This window comes from Orcinus orca, chromosome 10 (genome assembly GCF_937001465.1).
Source record: "Orcinus orca chromosome 10, mOrcOrc1.1, whole genome shotgun sequence".
Taxonomy (NCBI): Eukaryota; Metazoa; Chordata; class Mammalia; order Artiodactyla; family Delphinidae; genus Orcinus; species Orcinus orca.
Genome location: NC_064568.1, coordinates 45,511,452 through 45,528,344, shown reverse-complemented (window position 1 = coordinate 45,528,344; position 16,893 = coordinate 45,511,452). Strand labels below are relative to the sequence as shown.

Sequence of the window (16,893 nt, the reverse complement as noted above, 5' to 3'; positions counted from 1 at the left end):
CCACTACTTTTATTCCCCACTTTACAAAGGAAGAAAGTGAAGCCCAAGGTCATGGCTAGTATGTGGCTAAGTTGGGACCAGCACTGGTCTGCCTGACCCCAAATCTCATTCTCTGGAAATTAGCAAATTAGCGAACATTATTTTGATTCATTTAAATCCTCTTCAGGAATGAACATGCTGTGGTCACTGCTGCAGTTAGCCTTTGTTTTTCCAGAATCAAAGGACTTGACTTCTACTTTACTTTTTTAAAAATTTAATTAATTAATTAATTAATTAATTTTTGGCTGCGTTGGATCTTCGTTGCTGTGCGCGGGCTTTCTCTAGCTGTGGCGAGCGGGGGCTACTCTTCCTTGTGGTGCCTGGGCTTCTCATTGAGATGGCTTCTGTTTGTTTTGGAGCACAGGCTCTAGGCGCGCGGGCTTCAACAGCTGTGGCACGCAGGCTCAGTAGGTGTGGCACACGGGCTTAGTTGCTCTGTGGCATGTGGGATCTTCCCAGACCAGGGCTCAAACCCATATCCCCTGCATTGGCAGGAGGATTCTTAACCACTGCGCCACCAGGGAAGCCCTTGCTTTACTTATGCATGACTTTCATATTCAAATCTGTCAAGCTCTTTTATCGCTTTAATTACCCTAAATGAGTTCCTTATCTTCCTACTTCCTTTTTTTCCAAAAAATTTTTTGGCTGCACTGCCCGGCATGCAGGCATGCAGGATCTTAGCTCCCCGACCAGGGATCGACCCGTGCCCCCTGAAATGGAAGCGTGGAGTCCTAACCACTGAACCGCCAAGGAATTGCCCCCTACTTATCTTTTAAGCCATCCAGCTACTGCATTAGTTGTCACTTCTTTTTTTTTTAATAAATTCATTTATTTTGTTTATTTATTTTATTTTTGGCTGCGTTGGGTCTTCGTTGCGGTGCGCGGGCTTCTCATTGCGGTGGCTTCTCTTGTGGAGCACGCACTCTAGGAGCACGGGCTCAGTAGTTGTGGCTCGCGGGCTCTAGAGCACAGGCTCAGCAGTTATGGCGCACGGGCTTAGTTGCTTTGCGGCATGTGGGATCTTCCCGGACCAGGGCTCAAACCCGTGTCCCCTGCACTGGCAAGCGGATTCTTAACCGCTGTGCCACCAGGGAAGCCCCTGTCACTTCTTTTAACACTATTGAGGCCCTACTGAGCTCAAAGACAGTGTTCAAGGAGATGCCTGCATGAACCAGACAAAATACGTGCCCTCAAGCAGCTGAAAGTACTCCACATGACCAAAGTAAAGGGTTTTTAATTTATCGTACTCAGCATGAATGTTTCCTACCAGTGTTTTAACTCAATTATGAGACAAAAGATTTTCAAAATCCTGAGCCTAAAACACTGAGCTTCTACCTGTGGGATAAAGCACTTGGCAGTCTGCCTCGTTTCGTGGTTACATCCAGAGATTCTAGTTTAGTTAAGAGTCCCCACGGTAGCGCTTGATGCCCTGCACTAATTCGCCAGGTAGCTATCGATTGCTCTACGAACAAATTTGGGGCTCTGTCCCGGGAAGTTCACTGCCACAAGGGGCCTCTGACACTTCTTTCCTCAGGTAAACCACCCCGATCTAGGTGGAGTCACCCGTGCTTGCAATGAGTGGCTTCCTCCCACTACAGTGTAAGCGCCAAGCCGGAGGCCGACAGCCCACGTTCGTGGCGCATAACCGCCAGGGCTTGGGAGCGGCTCTAGCGCCCCACCGCCGCCGCCGGCGCGCCCGAAGGCAGGAACATGCTCCCTCCTCACCCGCAGCACCCCAAGGACCTGCCGCGGTTGAACCCCCTGATCCGCGGCCCGGCCCGGCCGGCGCTCGGGACACCGCCTTCGCGGTGCTCGCTGCCGCCGCCGCGTCCCGAGAGGAAAAGGGCGAGAGTAATCTCAAGTACCGCCGGGCCAAGGGCCAAGAGTCCTCCAGCGTCCCCAGCGGAACCCCGGTCGCCGACCTCTCACCTCTGACGCGACCGCTACGTGCGAGCCGGGGACGCGGAGTCACCGCCCACTCACGTCGCCCCAGCCAATCCGGAGCTCGCTCCGGGCCGCCCCACCCACCGCGTACAGGCCCGCACTCACCCGCCGGCACCGACACTGGCTTACCAGCCACTGGCTTCTGATTGGCTGAGGCCGGCTGTGGGCAAAACCGGGAAAAGCCGGGCAGACTGCTGTTGCGCGAGGTGGGTCAGCAGCTGGTAGGAGCCGGTAGGAACCTGCGACGTCGTGCAGTTGTAAGTGATGCATGCCGGGGTTTTGGGAGCGGGGCACGCCGGGCAGTGGGATGGGAAGAAGTGAGGCCGCGCTGGGCCAGGCTGAGAGCACCTTGGGAGGGTTGGGGATCGCAGGACTGGGAGTGGGGGCGATGCCTGGGCTGAAGTGGGCGAAGTCTGGTTGGCGGGGCTCAGGCCCCACCTCGCTGTGCAGGGGAGGCTGGTGAGGGCGTACGGAGCCTATGAGGGGATGCAGCAAAGGCTTGAGGAGCGAAGCCTCGCGGATGGAGCTGGGGAGGGACGGGGCTGGGGCCGACTTCGGGGAACTCGTAGAGCGGGGTGGGTGAGGAGGGATTGAGAGGGCGGGCGCTCAGGCCATGGAGTCCTGACAAGGTCACAAGAAGAGAGAGGGGAGGAAAGTTGAAGGGTTGAGAGGAGGGCGTAAAACCAAACGACCTTCCTGCCATCGGCTTCATCTTCTCCCCGGGCCGCTATTCCGTTCCACGTTTGGCGACCCTCTTCGGCCCTAGGAAGGTTAAGAAGGACCTGGGCATGTATCAAGCATCTCTGCCGTAATTTACATTTCTCCCGAAAAAGTAAACCTGCCAGATTAGAAATTACAAAACATAGCAGGGGATTAGTATTGGGAGCAGCCGAAATGATTCGGCAGGTTTATTCGCCTCTTTTATTTTACCTGTGCGGGAAGCAGTTATTTCCTTCTTCAGGGTAATCCCTATGGAAGGAATCTCTGCTTTCGGAAGTACTCAGACCGGTTTGGATGAAAAGTTATGATGGATTGAAGCGGTACCACGCCCCAGCATGATAATCGTATTTGAGTTCTGTATACCAGGGGTTCTCTTGCTTCCCTGTGCACCAGAATCTCTTGAAGGGGTCTTCTTAAGATACAGATTCCTTGGACCCTGCCCCAGACCATCTGAATCAGAATCTTCCGGGGTGGCGCCTTGCAGCCATTTTAAACAGGTAACGGATGCAAAATCAAAATTTGAAACCATGGTTGTTAGATAGTAGTTCCAGTGACCAAAATGACGGGCCGTGAAGATCCTAAAGTCTTTTACATCACGTGATGCTGGGCAGCTCCAGTTCCCTTATGCCTCTTCTAGGTTCCCATGCATTTGGAAAGGTCTTCAGTAGTATCTTACCAAGTTTACAGACTACTTCGTGTTTTCCAAACTGGCTTTGAGTATCTGGTTATAGGTTCCTCTTTTTGTACCTGTTCAACTTTCCGACAGAGATCTGGGTCAGCTGCTGCAGGTGAATGAGAAAATTATAATAAAGGAAAATTCAGAAGTGGCGCTAGGGAAAAAAAAAAATCTTCAAATCACACTTGAAATCGTTAGATGAATTAAGTCACTGGGAAAGAAGGTTCCATTTAATTTTAGGCATGACTGACATTTTTTACAATTCAAAGAAAGAGATGTGGGCTCCTGTTAAGGAGTGGATTTTAAATGTTTTTCAGATTAAATACATACCAGCATTATAAGACAGATGATTTGGCAATATATTGTCAATCAAAAGAACCCACAACTGTGTATCAGGAGAGCTGGGTTCTAATCCTACCCTGCCAGAGATGTATTCCTGTTGTTGAGCAGTTCATTTTACCCTTCATAACCTTTTTTTTTTATGCTTCTGTAAAATAAGCCTATTGGCATGGATTAATAATCTGGGTTTTTACTCTCAAGTTATATGATCTGTACTTACCCTGATATTTTAAAAGTGAACCATTTTGTACTTAGGTGGCTATAAATCATGAATACTTGGGAAACTTCTAGGTGGTCATTAGGAAGAGAATTATCAAAATCTTTTACTCAGGGAGTGTTACAGATATATATTATGCTAGATATATAATTTGAACCACAGAGTAACAAATAACTTTGTGATATATTGGACTTCTAATATTCCCCTTTATTTTATCCTGAAATGTGCACACAAGGTGTTCTGGATCAGAGACAGATTATCATTAGTCACTTGAGACATAATGACCACATGGTTCCCTCACACCCTGATTCTTTCCCCAGGGACTACTTTCTGAAAGCCATATCTAATGTCCTGTTCATACAAACTGCTGAAAGGTGATCCGCCTCCCTCCTGAAAGGAAGGAGAAGGGAACTTTTGCACCATTGACCTGTTGGACAGTTAAAGTTATCCAGATGTGAGAGATTAAAGGAAAAACTACCAACTTTCTTGCTTTTAAAGACAATTCCCAAATGACTTCTTAGTTTAGGAATAATTAAGGCAGAGGAAGAAAACATGCTTTTATATATGTAAAAGAAGGTGCTAGTTTTTAAAAGTGGATTGTGGTATATAATGGTTTTGTCTCTTGTGGTTGCAAGGCTCCAAGACCTACTCAGGTTATCATGTGTTCTTTCATAGATACAATGTAAGAATTAAAAGAAAAATAAGCACTTATGTACATACAGCTTGACATTTTTATTACTGACTCTACAAATGTGTATAATTGTTAGTTTTCACTAAATTTTCCTAATTACCTGAGAATAATTTTAATTGTTGAAAATATTACTTTACAATTTATTCAACAAACATTTCGTGGTCTACTTTATGTAATAAGCATCATGCCAGGCTATGGTATAGACACAAGCAGGACAGGTGTAACCTCCTGACTTCAAGGATTCTAGTGAGAAAAACAGTTAAACTTGCATTTATAAGAAAGAGTTATTATAGAGAAAGCATCGGGTCCTATGGGACTGCGTAACCAAAGCACTTATCATAAACTGGGAGAGTCAGAGAAGACTTTCCAGAGCAGGTCAGTTAAGGCAAGAAACCGAAAAATGGGAGGTCTTAGCCCAGAAAGAGTACCTGAAGGAAATGAAAAGGGAAGAAACGTTTTAGGCAGAGGAAGTAGCTTGTGCAAAGGCTTGGAGGTTTAGAGAGCATCTATAAGAAGTTTAATGTGATTAGAATGTGGGGTTGGTGAGGGAGGTTGAAGGAGGATTTGTGATAAAAACAGAAAAGTTTTTGAAAATATTGCCTTTGGGAAGTTTAGATTGGTTATGAAGGAAACTAATAAACATACTGGCCTAAAATAAATACAGTATTTAATCTTACCATCTAGTACATTTATATAGTATCTCGTTGATTGTTTGTTTTGTTTTGTTTTGTTTACCGCACAGCGTAGAGGATCTTAGTTCCCTGGCGGGGGATTGAACTCATGCCCCCTGCAGTGGAAGTGTAGAGACTTAACCACTGGACCGCCAGGGAAGTCACCATTTATGTAGTATCTTGAAAGCCAATCTCAAATATTTCTCTGAAACTTCCCAAACTTTTTTATCCAAAAGACATCACACTCTAAATTCTCATTGTCTCTGTTGGCAAAGTGATCACACTCTGGCATGTCTATTTTAAAGAAACTAATTTGTGAAACATTATTTCAGTGTTTACATTCTCTCTCTTCAAATATAGTGAGCATCCTGAACCTTGAGCTTGTTGAACCTTGTATATAATAAAAGCTCAGAGAAAGTAAGGGTTTATTCAATTAGCAGGTAATGAAGCACAAAAAAGAAGAGAAAGTCTAGTCCTAATTTCTTCTATCTAGCTGTGTGATACTGTACAACTCATTGGGATTAAGGTTTTCTTCTCTGTCAGATGACAGAATTGGACTCTTCCCAATGAGGATGGGGGCTTGGAGGGACAATCTCACTTTTCAAACTAAGCACTAAGCCTCCCCTCTAGAGTTGGATTTTCTTTGAGGACCTTGACTACTACTAAACCCCTTGAATAGCAGAGTGTTGAATGAGAGCTATTATTACTGAAGGGAGTGTTATGCACATGAAAAACCCAGAAGCTAAGGTAAGACTATATGGGTAATGGCAGTTCACTTTTGAGTTTATTGTAATTGACGTCAATCAGAGACTTGTGCAGTTATATACTATGTTTGACTCCCTTTTTTATCTATGGGTAAAGTTTATAGTCTGTTCAGCTCAGTCAGAAGGAAGTATGTACATAGTTACTGTGACTAAGGTGAAATTGAATTTGTTATTACTTTATTGTGATGAAATGCCTACTAGCGTCCTGTGTAAAAAAACTGACCAAAAAAGGAGAATGGAGCCTTGGTCCCTTTGTGATAGAAATGAATCTTTTTTTCTGCCCTCTAGTTCATATAATCAGGCCAGTATCTTGCCTTTTTTGGTACCACTTAAAGGAATAGTCTTATAAAAGAAGTATGCTTTTAACTGCAGAACCTCATGGAAATTCTATTTCAGGAAGATTCCTCAATCACCATGTCAAGTGATACAGATGTTTCTCTTTCTTCATATGATGAAGGTCAGGGATCTAAACTTATCCGAAAAGCTAGAGAGGCACCATTTGTCCCCATTGGTAAGTTTGACTTTGATGGTCTAATAAGCTATTGTAAGCTTTAACACAGTAGAAGTGTGGTAAACTTGTTTGGTTCATCAAGAATTTCCTGAAAGCATTTATTTTTGAATATTTTTTCATATCTTGAAATATGCTTAGATTGGTATGATGTAGCTCTCATTATAAAAATTCTCTGTGTAGTCAGACTTCTTGTTTTAGTGACTTATTTCAGTGAATGTGTTGGGACCCCAAGACTACCATCAGTCTCAATGATTTGCTGGAAGGACTCACAAGACTAAGAGTTGTTATACTCACAGTTGTGGTTCATTACAGTCTCTACTATATTAACTGATTGCCTTTGGGGATGGAAGTAAGACAGAGAAGAGTTCCCCTGGCACTCTTAAAGGAATTTATTTACTGGCTTCACAAGCCCACATTTTAAAGATGATCTTAACTTTCTGGATCTGCTGCTGTTTGCTTCCAATTGTGGATTTTTAGTTCTGAGGGGGGAAAATTAAAAATTCAATTTGTATGTTAGCTGGTTAATGGTCTCCTAAAGCATCCTTATAAAAAAAAACAGAACGTTGATTGATGATAAAATCATCTTGATTCCCTGCCCGCATGCATCTGACATACTTGTGACTGTCTGTTTTACAGGAATGGCAGGTTTTGCAGCAATCGTTGCATATGGATTATATAAATTGAAGAGCAGGGGCAATACTAAAATGTCTGTTCACCTGATCCACATGCGCGTGGCAGCCCAAGGCTTTGTTGTGGGAGCAATGACTCTTGGTAGGTTCCTACAGGACATTTCAAATTTGTGGCTCCCCATTAATGGATTTCTTTGTAAATAAAACAAGGTAGATACTTTTAGCTGACTTTGAAGCAGTTTGCAAATATCACTTATATTCATTTTCACATAAAAACTGAATTAATAAAAATAGTTCAAGTAGTGACACAGTTTTACTGTCTATGATATAATCTTAGTAAGGTTTTAAAGAAAGAAAGAAAAGATAGTACTGCCCATCACTGAGTTTATAATTTCGTTGAAGAGTCTAGATATGTAAATAGGGTTGGTAATAAGATCCGTCATCTGGGAGAGACATGATTGCTGTTTTATTGAGTTTTTGAAGGTGGAAAAGATATTACATGCTTTTATAGGCTTTATAATTAATTGACTTTATCTGGTATTATATAGCAAGAGTAACTCCTTTTAAGGTTGCCAGATAAATATTGATATTTTAACAGTCTGAGCTAGTCACACTGGCCTTGAGATACTTGGGAACTTGTGTAAAAAGAATTTTACAAATTTGAATTGTTTAAGAAAGCAAGAATGTAAGCAGCCTGGTGCCTGGTTCCCCTTGTAAATATTGTATGCTAGCAAGGGTGCTACTTTTAGCTATTTTATGAACTGTTTTTAATTTTTTAACACTGAAGAAAATATTTAAATGCTTAACTAGCATTCTTTTTCTTTAGGTATGGGCTATTCCATGTATCAAGAATTCTGGGCAAAACCTAAACCTTAGAAGAGGAGATGCTGTCTTGGTCTCGGTGGTGCTTGCTTTAGTTAGACATCTCATATTGAGGTTATATGTTTATGTTGAAAATAAATTCTGTGGGTCGGACAATAACATGGTAATTTGAATACTGGCTTCCTTTCTTGCAGGCTTGATTTGCCTGGTGACTAGTTCACTAGCTAAGTCATTCAGGGGAGTCAGATTAGCACAAAAACATGTCACTTTTAAATGCACTCGACAGTGGTACAGTGTCCACCTTCTTAAACTCTTCTGATAAAATTAGTTGTAAAGAGGACAACATGCCAAACATGAAAATGCTCCCAGTTGCTGCAGAATATCATACGCTTTTGATGTAATGTAGGAATCCTATTTACCCCAGTTAATTTAACCCTTTCTGACTGCCTTGTGGACTGAGTACTGTTTTTAAGGTCTGGCTGGCTCTTGAAGAACCCTTTCAGAACAGTGCACGGAATACAACGTTATAAACCTCCCAGCAACTATGTGTGTGTTTTTAAACCAAACCTAAAGAGCTGGTAACAGCTGCTTTGAAGTAGTATCTGTTTCAGAATCATAGTTGTAAACATGAGAATAACTTAACTGTAGATCCCCGTTTAGCTGTTTTGTAATTGCAGAACTATAGTTTGCTGCTGTTATATTAGAATAATTTTTAAATGGCATTTTGAAATAGAAGTGTGTATTTTAAGTGCTAATGCAAAGGTAAATGAAAAATACTTTTTAAATGTGTGCAGTCTGTTTATTTCCTCTGAAAGAATCATAAATGTTAAACTAAATAAATCGCCTGTAATGGAAGAGATTTATGAGCAAGCTGGTTTGGTCAGACATTATACAAACTTTGGTATACTACAGAATGCTTTGTTGTACTTGTGAAATTCTCTTGTCTAACCTGAATTTACCTTCCATGGTGATAACATGGTAAATGTAATGTTATTAAAGTAAGTGAACATATCAAATGTCTTGTATTTATTTCAATTTGGAAAAAACTACCATTCTTCAAAGTAGCACAAGTAGTTCCAAGAAAAGAGGGAGAACATTTTATGCCTTTTGTAGGAGCCATAGTTAAAGACTATTTAACAAACAAGAATAATAGCTAACGTTTATTGAGCATTTACTGTGTGCCACACACTGCTCTAAGCACTTTTCATGTAAAATGTCATTTAAGTTTCCTAACAACCCTAAGAAGTAGGAGCTATGATCCTCATTTCATGGAGGAGGAGACTGAGGTATGAATAGTTTTAAGTAATTAACCCAAGGTCACATAAGCTAGAGAAGGTTGTAGGTTTGGGACTGGAACCTGGGCAGTCAAGCAGTAGATGCCAACAGAGACTTGAAATGTTGGCCTTCGTGAAGTTAATGCTGCGTGGCAGCAGTTACCATAAATTAGTACTGTTAGACAAGAGGGTACGGCATGGTCTTGGCTCACTGCTCCACTGACTATATAACCTGGACCAATCAAGGTTTTCTCAGTTTTCTGCTAGTTAGAAATGAGAGATTGGACTGTGTAATTTCTATAGTCCTATCTAGTTTATAGATCATTACATGGGTCTATGGGAAATGTGCTTTAAAAATATAAGCTATTACAAGGAACTCTTCTCAGCCTCCAGTAGACATTATAGGAGTTACTTGTAGGCAGTCCTAACAATTATTTCATGAAGAATAAGCCTTCTATAGAAGAACAAATTTGTGAACAAGTTTCAGAAACTTTCTAATGGATGAGTACATTATTGATTTTGTTAAATAAATACTAATTGGAGAAATTGATCTAGACAAATCCCAGAGGATAGAAGAACAGGAGCAAAATGTTGAGACTGTAGTGAGCATATTAAGTGATCAGGAGACAATAAGTAAGGGTGCTTGCCTGAAGAAGACAATGGTAAATTAGGGTGGATGAACAGGCTGGCATCAGATTATGGAAGTTCTTAAAAGTGGCTCAAGTGGATGTAACACTACTTTTTACTGAGTCAGACCTGGGTTCATGGTTTTGCCACTTAGGAGCCGAGCAGCCATGGTTTCCTCACCTGTAAAGTGGGGACAATGTCAGTGGCCTAGGGTTGCTGGGAAGATAAAATGCAATGGTGAACATAACAGGGCTTAGCATAGCACCTGATGCATTAGTAATCTCTGAATGGCTGCTGTTACCATTGTTACTGTTAGGCTTGGGAATGTGGCAGCACAGAAGGTGTGTGGGCCCTCCTCTCACAACTTACAGTCTAGCACAGAAGGCTGGCATTAGATCAGTGATTTCGAAAAGCATGATAAATACTAGGTACAGGATGCAGCAGACTGGGGGACCTAACCCAGGGCTGGAGTCAGAGAAGGTATCCCCAAGGAAGTGGTGTTCTAACTTAAGATGATTTTTCATCTTAAGTTAGAACATCACCTTAAGACACTGATGAAAGGAATTAAAGATGATACAAACATGGAGAGATATACCATGTTCTTGGATTGGAATAATCAACATTGTGAAAATGACTATACCACCCAAAGCAATCTACAGATTCAATGCAATCCCTATCAAATTACCAATGGCAGTTTTTACAGAACTAGAACAAAAAAATCTTAAAATTTGTATGGAGACACAAAAGACCCCGAATAGCCAAAGCAGTCTCGAGGGAAAAAAATGGAGCTGGAGGAATCAGACTCCCTGACTTCAGACTATACTACAAAGCTACAGTAATCAAGACAATATGGTACTGGCACAAAAACAGAAATACAGATCAGTGGAACAGGATAGAAAGCCCAGAGACAAACCCACGCACCTATGGTCAACTAATCTATGAAAAAGGAGGCAAGGATATACAATGGAGAAGACAGTCTCTTTAATAAGTGGTGCTGGGAAAGCTGGACAGGTACATGTAAAAGAATGAAATTAGAACACTCCCTAACACCAAACACAAAAATAAACTCAAAATGGATTAGAAACCTAAATGTAAGACCGGACACTATAAAACTCTTAGAGGAAAACATAGGAAGAACACTCTTTGACATAAATCACAGGAAGATCTTTTTTGACCCACCTCCTAGAGAAATGGAAATAAAAACAAATAAACAAATGGGACCTAATGAAACTTCAAAGCTTTTGCACAGCAAAGGAAACTACAACCAAAACAAAAAAAAAAACCCTCAGAATGGGAGAAAATGTTTGCAAATGAATCAATGGACAAAGGATTAATCTCCAAAATATATAAACAGCTCATACAGCTCAATATTAAAAAAAGAAACAACCCAATCCAAAACTGGGCAGAAGACCTAAATAGACATTTCTCCAAAGAAGACAAACAGATGGCGAAGAAGCACATGAAAAGCCGCTCAACATCACTAATTATTAGAGAAATGCAAATCAAAACTACAATGAGGTATCACCTCACACCAGTTAGAATGGGCATCAGAAAATCTACAAACAACAAATGCTGGAGAGGGTGTGGAGAAAAGGGAACCCTCTTGCACTGTTGGTGGGAATGTAAATTGATACAGCCACTATGGAGAACAGTATGGAGGTTCCTTAAAAAACTAAAAATAGAATTACCATATGATCCAGCAATCCCACTACTGGGAATATACCCAGAGAAAACCATAATTCAAAAAAACACATGCATCCCAATGTTCATTGCAGCTCTATTTACAATAGCCAGGACATGGAAGCAACCTAAATGCCCACCGACAGACGAATGGATAAAGAAGATGTGGTACATATACACAATGGAATATTAGCCATAAAAAGGAATGAAATTAGGTCATTTGTAGAGACATGGATGGATCTAGAGGCTGTCATACAGAGTGAATTAAGTCAGAAAGAGAAAAACAAATATCGTATATTAAGGCATATATGTGGAACCTAGAAAAATGGTACAGATGAACCGGTTTGCAGAGCAGAAACTAAGACACAGATGTAGAGAACAAACGTATGGACACCAAGGGGGAAAAGCGGCTGGGGGTGATGGGATGAATTGGGAGATCGGGATTGACATGTATACACTAATATGTATAAAATGGATAACTAATAAGAACCTGCTGTATAAAAAATAAATAAAATTCAAAACTTCAAAAAAAAAAGTAAGTAGGTTTTTGTATTTTTATATTCAGGATCCTGCTATTCCGGGCAAAAAGTTATCAGCTTATTTCTAGTTAACAAGCAATAGTGACATCTGGTGGTGACAGCTGGAATTTGACTCCACACATAAATCCCCAAAGTAGCCTCTGCTTCTGTACCACGGAGTCAGAACTTTGGAGTAGAGGACTGGTCATGCAGACCACGCCTCTTGCCTCACCGATGAGGAAACACTGCTCAGACTTTCAGGAACTTGAAATTTAGGCTCTACCCCCATTAAATTTACAGCCCATCAAAACAAAGGCCAGAACAAAGCTGAATGAACAAAGTATTTTAAAGTTCTCATGTGTCAAATAGTGGAACTGCCAATTATTTATATACCTAATCCTGTTTGAAAGCTCTTCAAATTGAACGGGAAGTTGGAGAAAGGAAACCAAACATGCACCAACCATGACTTGATTGCCACTTTCTTAGTGAGTGATTTACCTGCTGTAAGTTCATGTAAGAGCCACTACTACTCATGTGTCCTGGCTTTATTCTTAGATAAAGAGAGCTTACTTTCCCCTTAGTCACTGAAATGGGGCAAAATAATTTGTTTTTAGCAAGACAAAAGTTAGGAAATTTTCTCCTAAATTCAGCAGTGATAAATAGTTCCAGAGTGGAGGCCAGCATCCAGTTGGTCCCCGCAGAGGAACCCAGGAACAGGTCCCCTCTGTAGTATCCTGAGCTTCTTATAACATTGGTGTTAGGTCTTTTTCCTGTCCCCAGTGTAACTCTGAAGTGTCACACAGAGTAACTAAAAGTTTACAACGTGAGGTAGAAATGCCATCATCGTACCTTTCAGCTAGAGTCCTATGACCTAAACTCAGCTTATCTGCAGCTATACTTACTGCCTTCCCTACTGGTGCTCCTGAGATCACCCGTTCCTGTCAGGGATCTCCATCTCACACTGTCACACCCTGGGCTCAAACTCAGAAGTGTCTTTCCTTCCTCCTGTTCATTTATCACTATAAAGCCAGTCACCAACTTCTGCCATTTTTCATAAGCAGAGTCCTTCATCACTCGGATTTGTTCTTTTCTTTTCCTTGTTGCCTAGGCCCTTCATCTCCTGTCCTGCCACCTAGCTCCAGCGGAGCCACTGATGCAAAAGCCCTGTGCTCACCACTGCCCCTGACACCTCTGCTTGGACTCTAGTCCTTTCCTGAATGTTCCCCCTTCCTGACAATTCAGTGCACTCCTTAAAGACCCAACCCAATTCTACTTTTGGTAAACTCTGAACCCTCCCAGGCCATGGTGAACTTTACCTTTTTACAAATCTTGCTATATTTGAGTTTAAAACACAATGCGTGTTCCACTATGGTAACACTTTGTATAGTGCTTTGCTGTATATAAAGTGCTTTAATACTCGTTAAAGTCCCTCACAAAAAATGAAGTATGTATTATCCTGACTTTTTCCATGTGGAAAGCTGTAATTTACTCAAGTCCACACAACTGAAAAGTGAGAGAGCTGGGACCCAAATCCAGAACTTGAGACCCCTGGTCTCATGGAAAGACTGCATGATGGAACAGAAGGCAGGTACATAAAATAATGCCTGTCCAAGAAATACTTGTTCTTCCCTTCCCTTCATTTCCACCTTCCACTGCACACACATGCACACTTACTCCCCACTGAGGTCCCAAACCCAATACTTTTTTCCAATATACCGTAGCTGCTTTATCCTCAGGTGTTTTCATATATAAAAATCCTCAGTCAGTATTTGTTTTGGTCTTTATATAAGAAGGAAGCTGAGTGGAAGCAACTAGAGATTATCATACTAAGTAAAGTCAGAAAAAGAAAGACAAATACCATATGATATCACTTATATGTGGAATCTAAGATATGACACAAATGAACCTATGAAACAGAAACAGACTCACAGACAGAGAGAACAGACTGGTGGTTGCCAAGGAGAAGGGGGTTGGGGGAGGGATGGAGTGGGAGGTTGGGGTCAGCAGATGTAAACCTTTGTATATAGAATGGATAAACAACAAGGTCATATTGTATAGCACAGAGAACTATATGCAATATCCTATGATAAACCATAATGGAAAAGAATATTTTAAAAAATGTATATATGTATAAATGAATCACTTTGCTGTACAGCAGTAATTAACAGAACATTGTAAATCAACTATACTTAAACTAAAAAAAAAAAAAAGGAAGCTGCGGAGATTCCCACATAAGATTCCACTTACTGTGGAATAAGATAAGATTCCACTTACTGTGGAGGCAGTAAATTAAAAACTAGTAAGTACACAAGGCATTGGAGACCTAATCACCAGGGGAGAAACCAGTTATCACTGAGACAAGGTGACTTTCATCCAAGTGTTTTGAAAGACGATGATGTGAACCAAGAGTGAAACTGAGAAATTTGGGGGGGAAATAGAAAATATATTACCAATCCATTATGCTTGGAGGAGAGCCACGGTAGATCTCAGCCATCAGAGAGGTCCCTTGGAACTAAGGACTAATGAATCTTGGCAGAACATTGAGTCTTCCAATAAAGTCAACATATGATGAATGGGATCACCATATATACAAACACATCTTAGACAAAATTGCTCCATGGATAAAATAGGACTTGACTATAGCCAAAATGGTGTTAAGTTAAAAGGCAGAGTGTGCAGGGAGCAGGGGACTCTGAGAGGCTGGCAGCCAAAAAAGAAACCCCAAATTCATGGGGAGATGAAGAGGCACAACTGGCAGTGTGTATCCAGCACCTTTTAGCGAGAAGGAACTTGAACCTGGAGACCATGGACAATTTTTATCTATGGGTGCTTGCTTCTGATGGTGAAGTAGAATGTTTAATAAGGCTTAACCCTGGGTCAAAAATATTTCAACGCAGTTGGCTTCTGTTTGCTCTGAATCGCTCACAATATCTTTCTGATGACTCTTGGCTTCATGGGTGTCTGATTCTGGGAAAGGAGGAGCTCTGGATACGGGTGACAAATCCTCTAGTGTAAACTAGTGCCTCAGTGTTCTTGTTTACACGTTAATCACTTAATACCATGGCTGGCATAAGTCTGGTCCCAAGAGACACTCCTGGTTTAATGACCAAATTAGATGTTGGACCTGCAAAGCTGAGGTCCATTAAGAGGAGAGCCCTGAAATGGGGAGAGCCAAATGGAGCCTTGGTTTTAAGCTGCAGCAAACCTTACTTCCATTTTGAGGCAAAACAGCTAAGTCTGTATAACGCATGACAGCTGAAGAGCATTTCAGTTTACAAAGCACTTTCGTGACCTATTTGTTATCACAGGAATAAATTTACTATTGCTATTTTAAGAAGAAAGTTGGGACTAGGGACTTGACTAATGTCAGAGAGCTAAAGCCTAGGTATTCTTACTTCTGACAGACTTTACTCAATTCAATTTTGCTTCTCATAGTAAGAGGAGAATCACTAACTGCTTATGTTATATTTACTTATCTGTGGGAGAGAAAATATTATTTCAGTGAAGGGAAATCTATTTGGTGATCTTATCATCTAAAAAAAGATAAAGATCCCAGTTTAAAGTTGGAGCTACATTGAACTGTGGGAAGGACGTAATTTAGCGATTAGGAAAAAGAGCATTTAGACCCAAACAAATATGCTCAACTGATTTAAAACAAATTTTTACTATAAAACAAACATAGCAATTTACTATTTTAAGCATTTTTAAGTGTACAGTTCAGTGGCACTAAGTATATTTAAAATGCTATGCAGAGTCCACCCTCGGGGCCCCGCGCTTGTCTGAGCCGTGTGGATGACAGGCTCTTGGTGCTCCAGCCAGGAGTCAGGGCTGTGCCTCTGAGGTGGGAGAGCGAATTTCAGGACATTGGTCCACCAGAGACGTCCCAGCTCCACGTAATATCAAACGGCGAAAATCTCCCACAGATCTCCATCTGAATGCCAAGACCCAGCTCCACTCAACGACCAGCAAGCTACAGTGCTGGACACCCCATGCCAAACAACTAGCAAGACAGGAACACAACCCCACTCATTAGCACAGAGGCTGCCTAAAATCTTAATAAGGTCACAGACACCCCAAAACACACCAGCAGACGCGGTCCTGCCCACCAGAAAGACAAGATCCAGCCTCATCCACCAGAACACAGGCACTAGTCCCCTCCACCAGGAAGCCTACACAACCCACTGAACCAACCTTAGCCACTGGGGGAGACACCAAAAACAATGGGAACTACGAACCTGCTGCCTGCGAAAAGGAGACCCCAAACACAGTAAGATAAGCAAAATGAGAGGACAGAAAAACACACAGCAGATGAAGGAGCAAGGTAAAAACCCACCAGACCTAACAAATGAAGAGGAAATAGGCAGTCTACCTGAAAAAGAATTCAGAATAATGATAACAAAGATGATCCAAAATCGTGGAAATAGAATGGAGAAAATAAACGAAACATTTAACAAGGACCTAGAAGAACTAGACAGCAAACAAACAATCATGAACAACACAATAAATGAAATTAAAAATTCTCTAGAAGGGATCAATAGCAGAATAACTGAGGCAGAAGAACAGATAAGTGACCTGGAAGATAAAATAGTGGAAATAAATACAGCAGAGCAGAATAAAGGAAAAAGAATGAAAAGAATTGAGGACAGTCTCAGAGACCTCTGGGACAATATTAAACACACCAACATTCGAATTATAGGGGTCCCAGAATAAGAGAAAAAGAAAGGGACTGAGAAAACATTTGAAGACATTATAGTTGAAAACTTCCCTAATA

At 41.4% G+C, this 16,893-nt stretch overlaps 2 protein-coding genes across 9 annotated transcripts in view; one reads left to right on the top strand and one right to left on the bottom strand.

The window, feature by feature from the left end:
• Window positions 1-16,893, bottom strand: part of ACKR2 (atypical chemokine receptor 2) — a 70,706-nt gene that overhangs the window by 49,508 nt on the left and 4,305 nt on the right. For 4 of the 8 annotated variants that reach the window (XM_049693659.1, XM_049693660.1, XM_049693658.1 and 1 more), the window contains exon 1: window positions 1,765-1,957. The exons of 1 other annotated variant lie outside the window; for it this stretch is intronic. The gene's annotated coding sequence lies outside the window, so the exon portion shown is untranslated. Of the gene's footprint in view, window positions 1-1,764; window positions 2,226-16,893 lie in introns of those variants that run through there. 3 more of the 8 variants (XM_033402038.2, XM_049693656.1, XM_033402037.2) reach the window with 3 other exon arrangements.
• On the top strand, window positions 2,877-9,039 carry HIGD1A (HIG1 hypoxia inducible domain family member 1A). Its single transcript, XM_049693665.1, has 4 exons — window positions 2,877-3,200; window positions 6,458-6,572; window positions 7,209-7,343; window positions 8,028-9,039. Exons 1-4 carry the CDS (start codon window positions 3,039-3,041, stop codon window positions 8,075-8,077), a joined length of 462 nt encoding a protein of 153 aa, XP_049549622.1. The 5' UTR covers window positions 2,877-3,038; the 3' UTR covers window positions 8,078-9,039.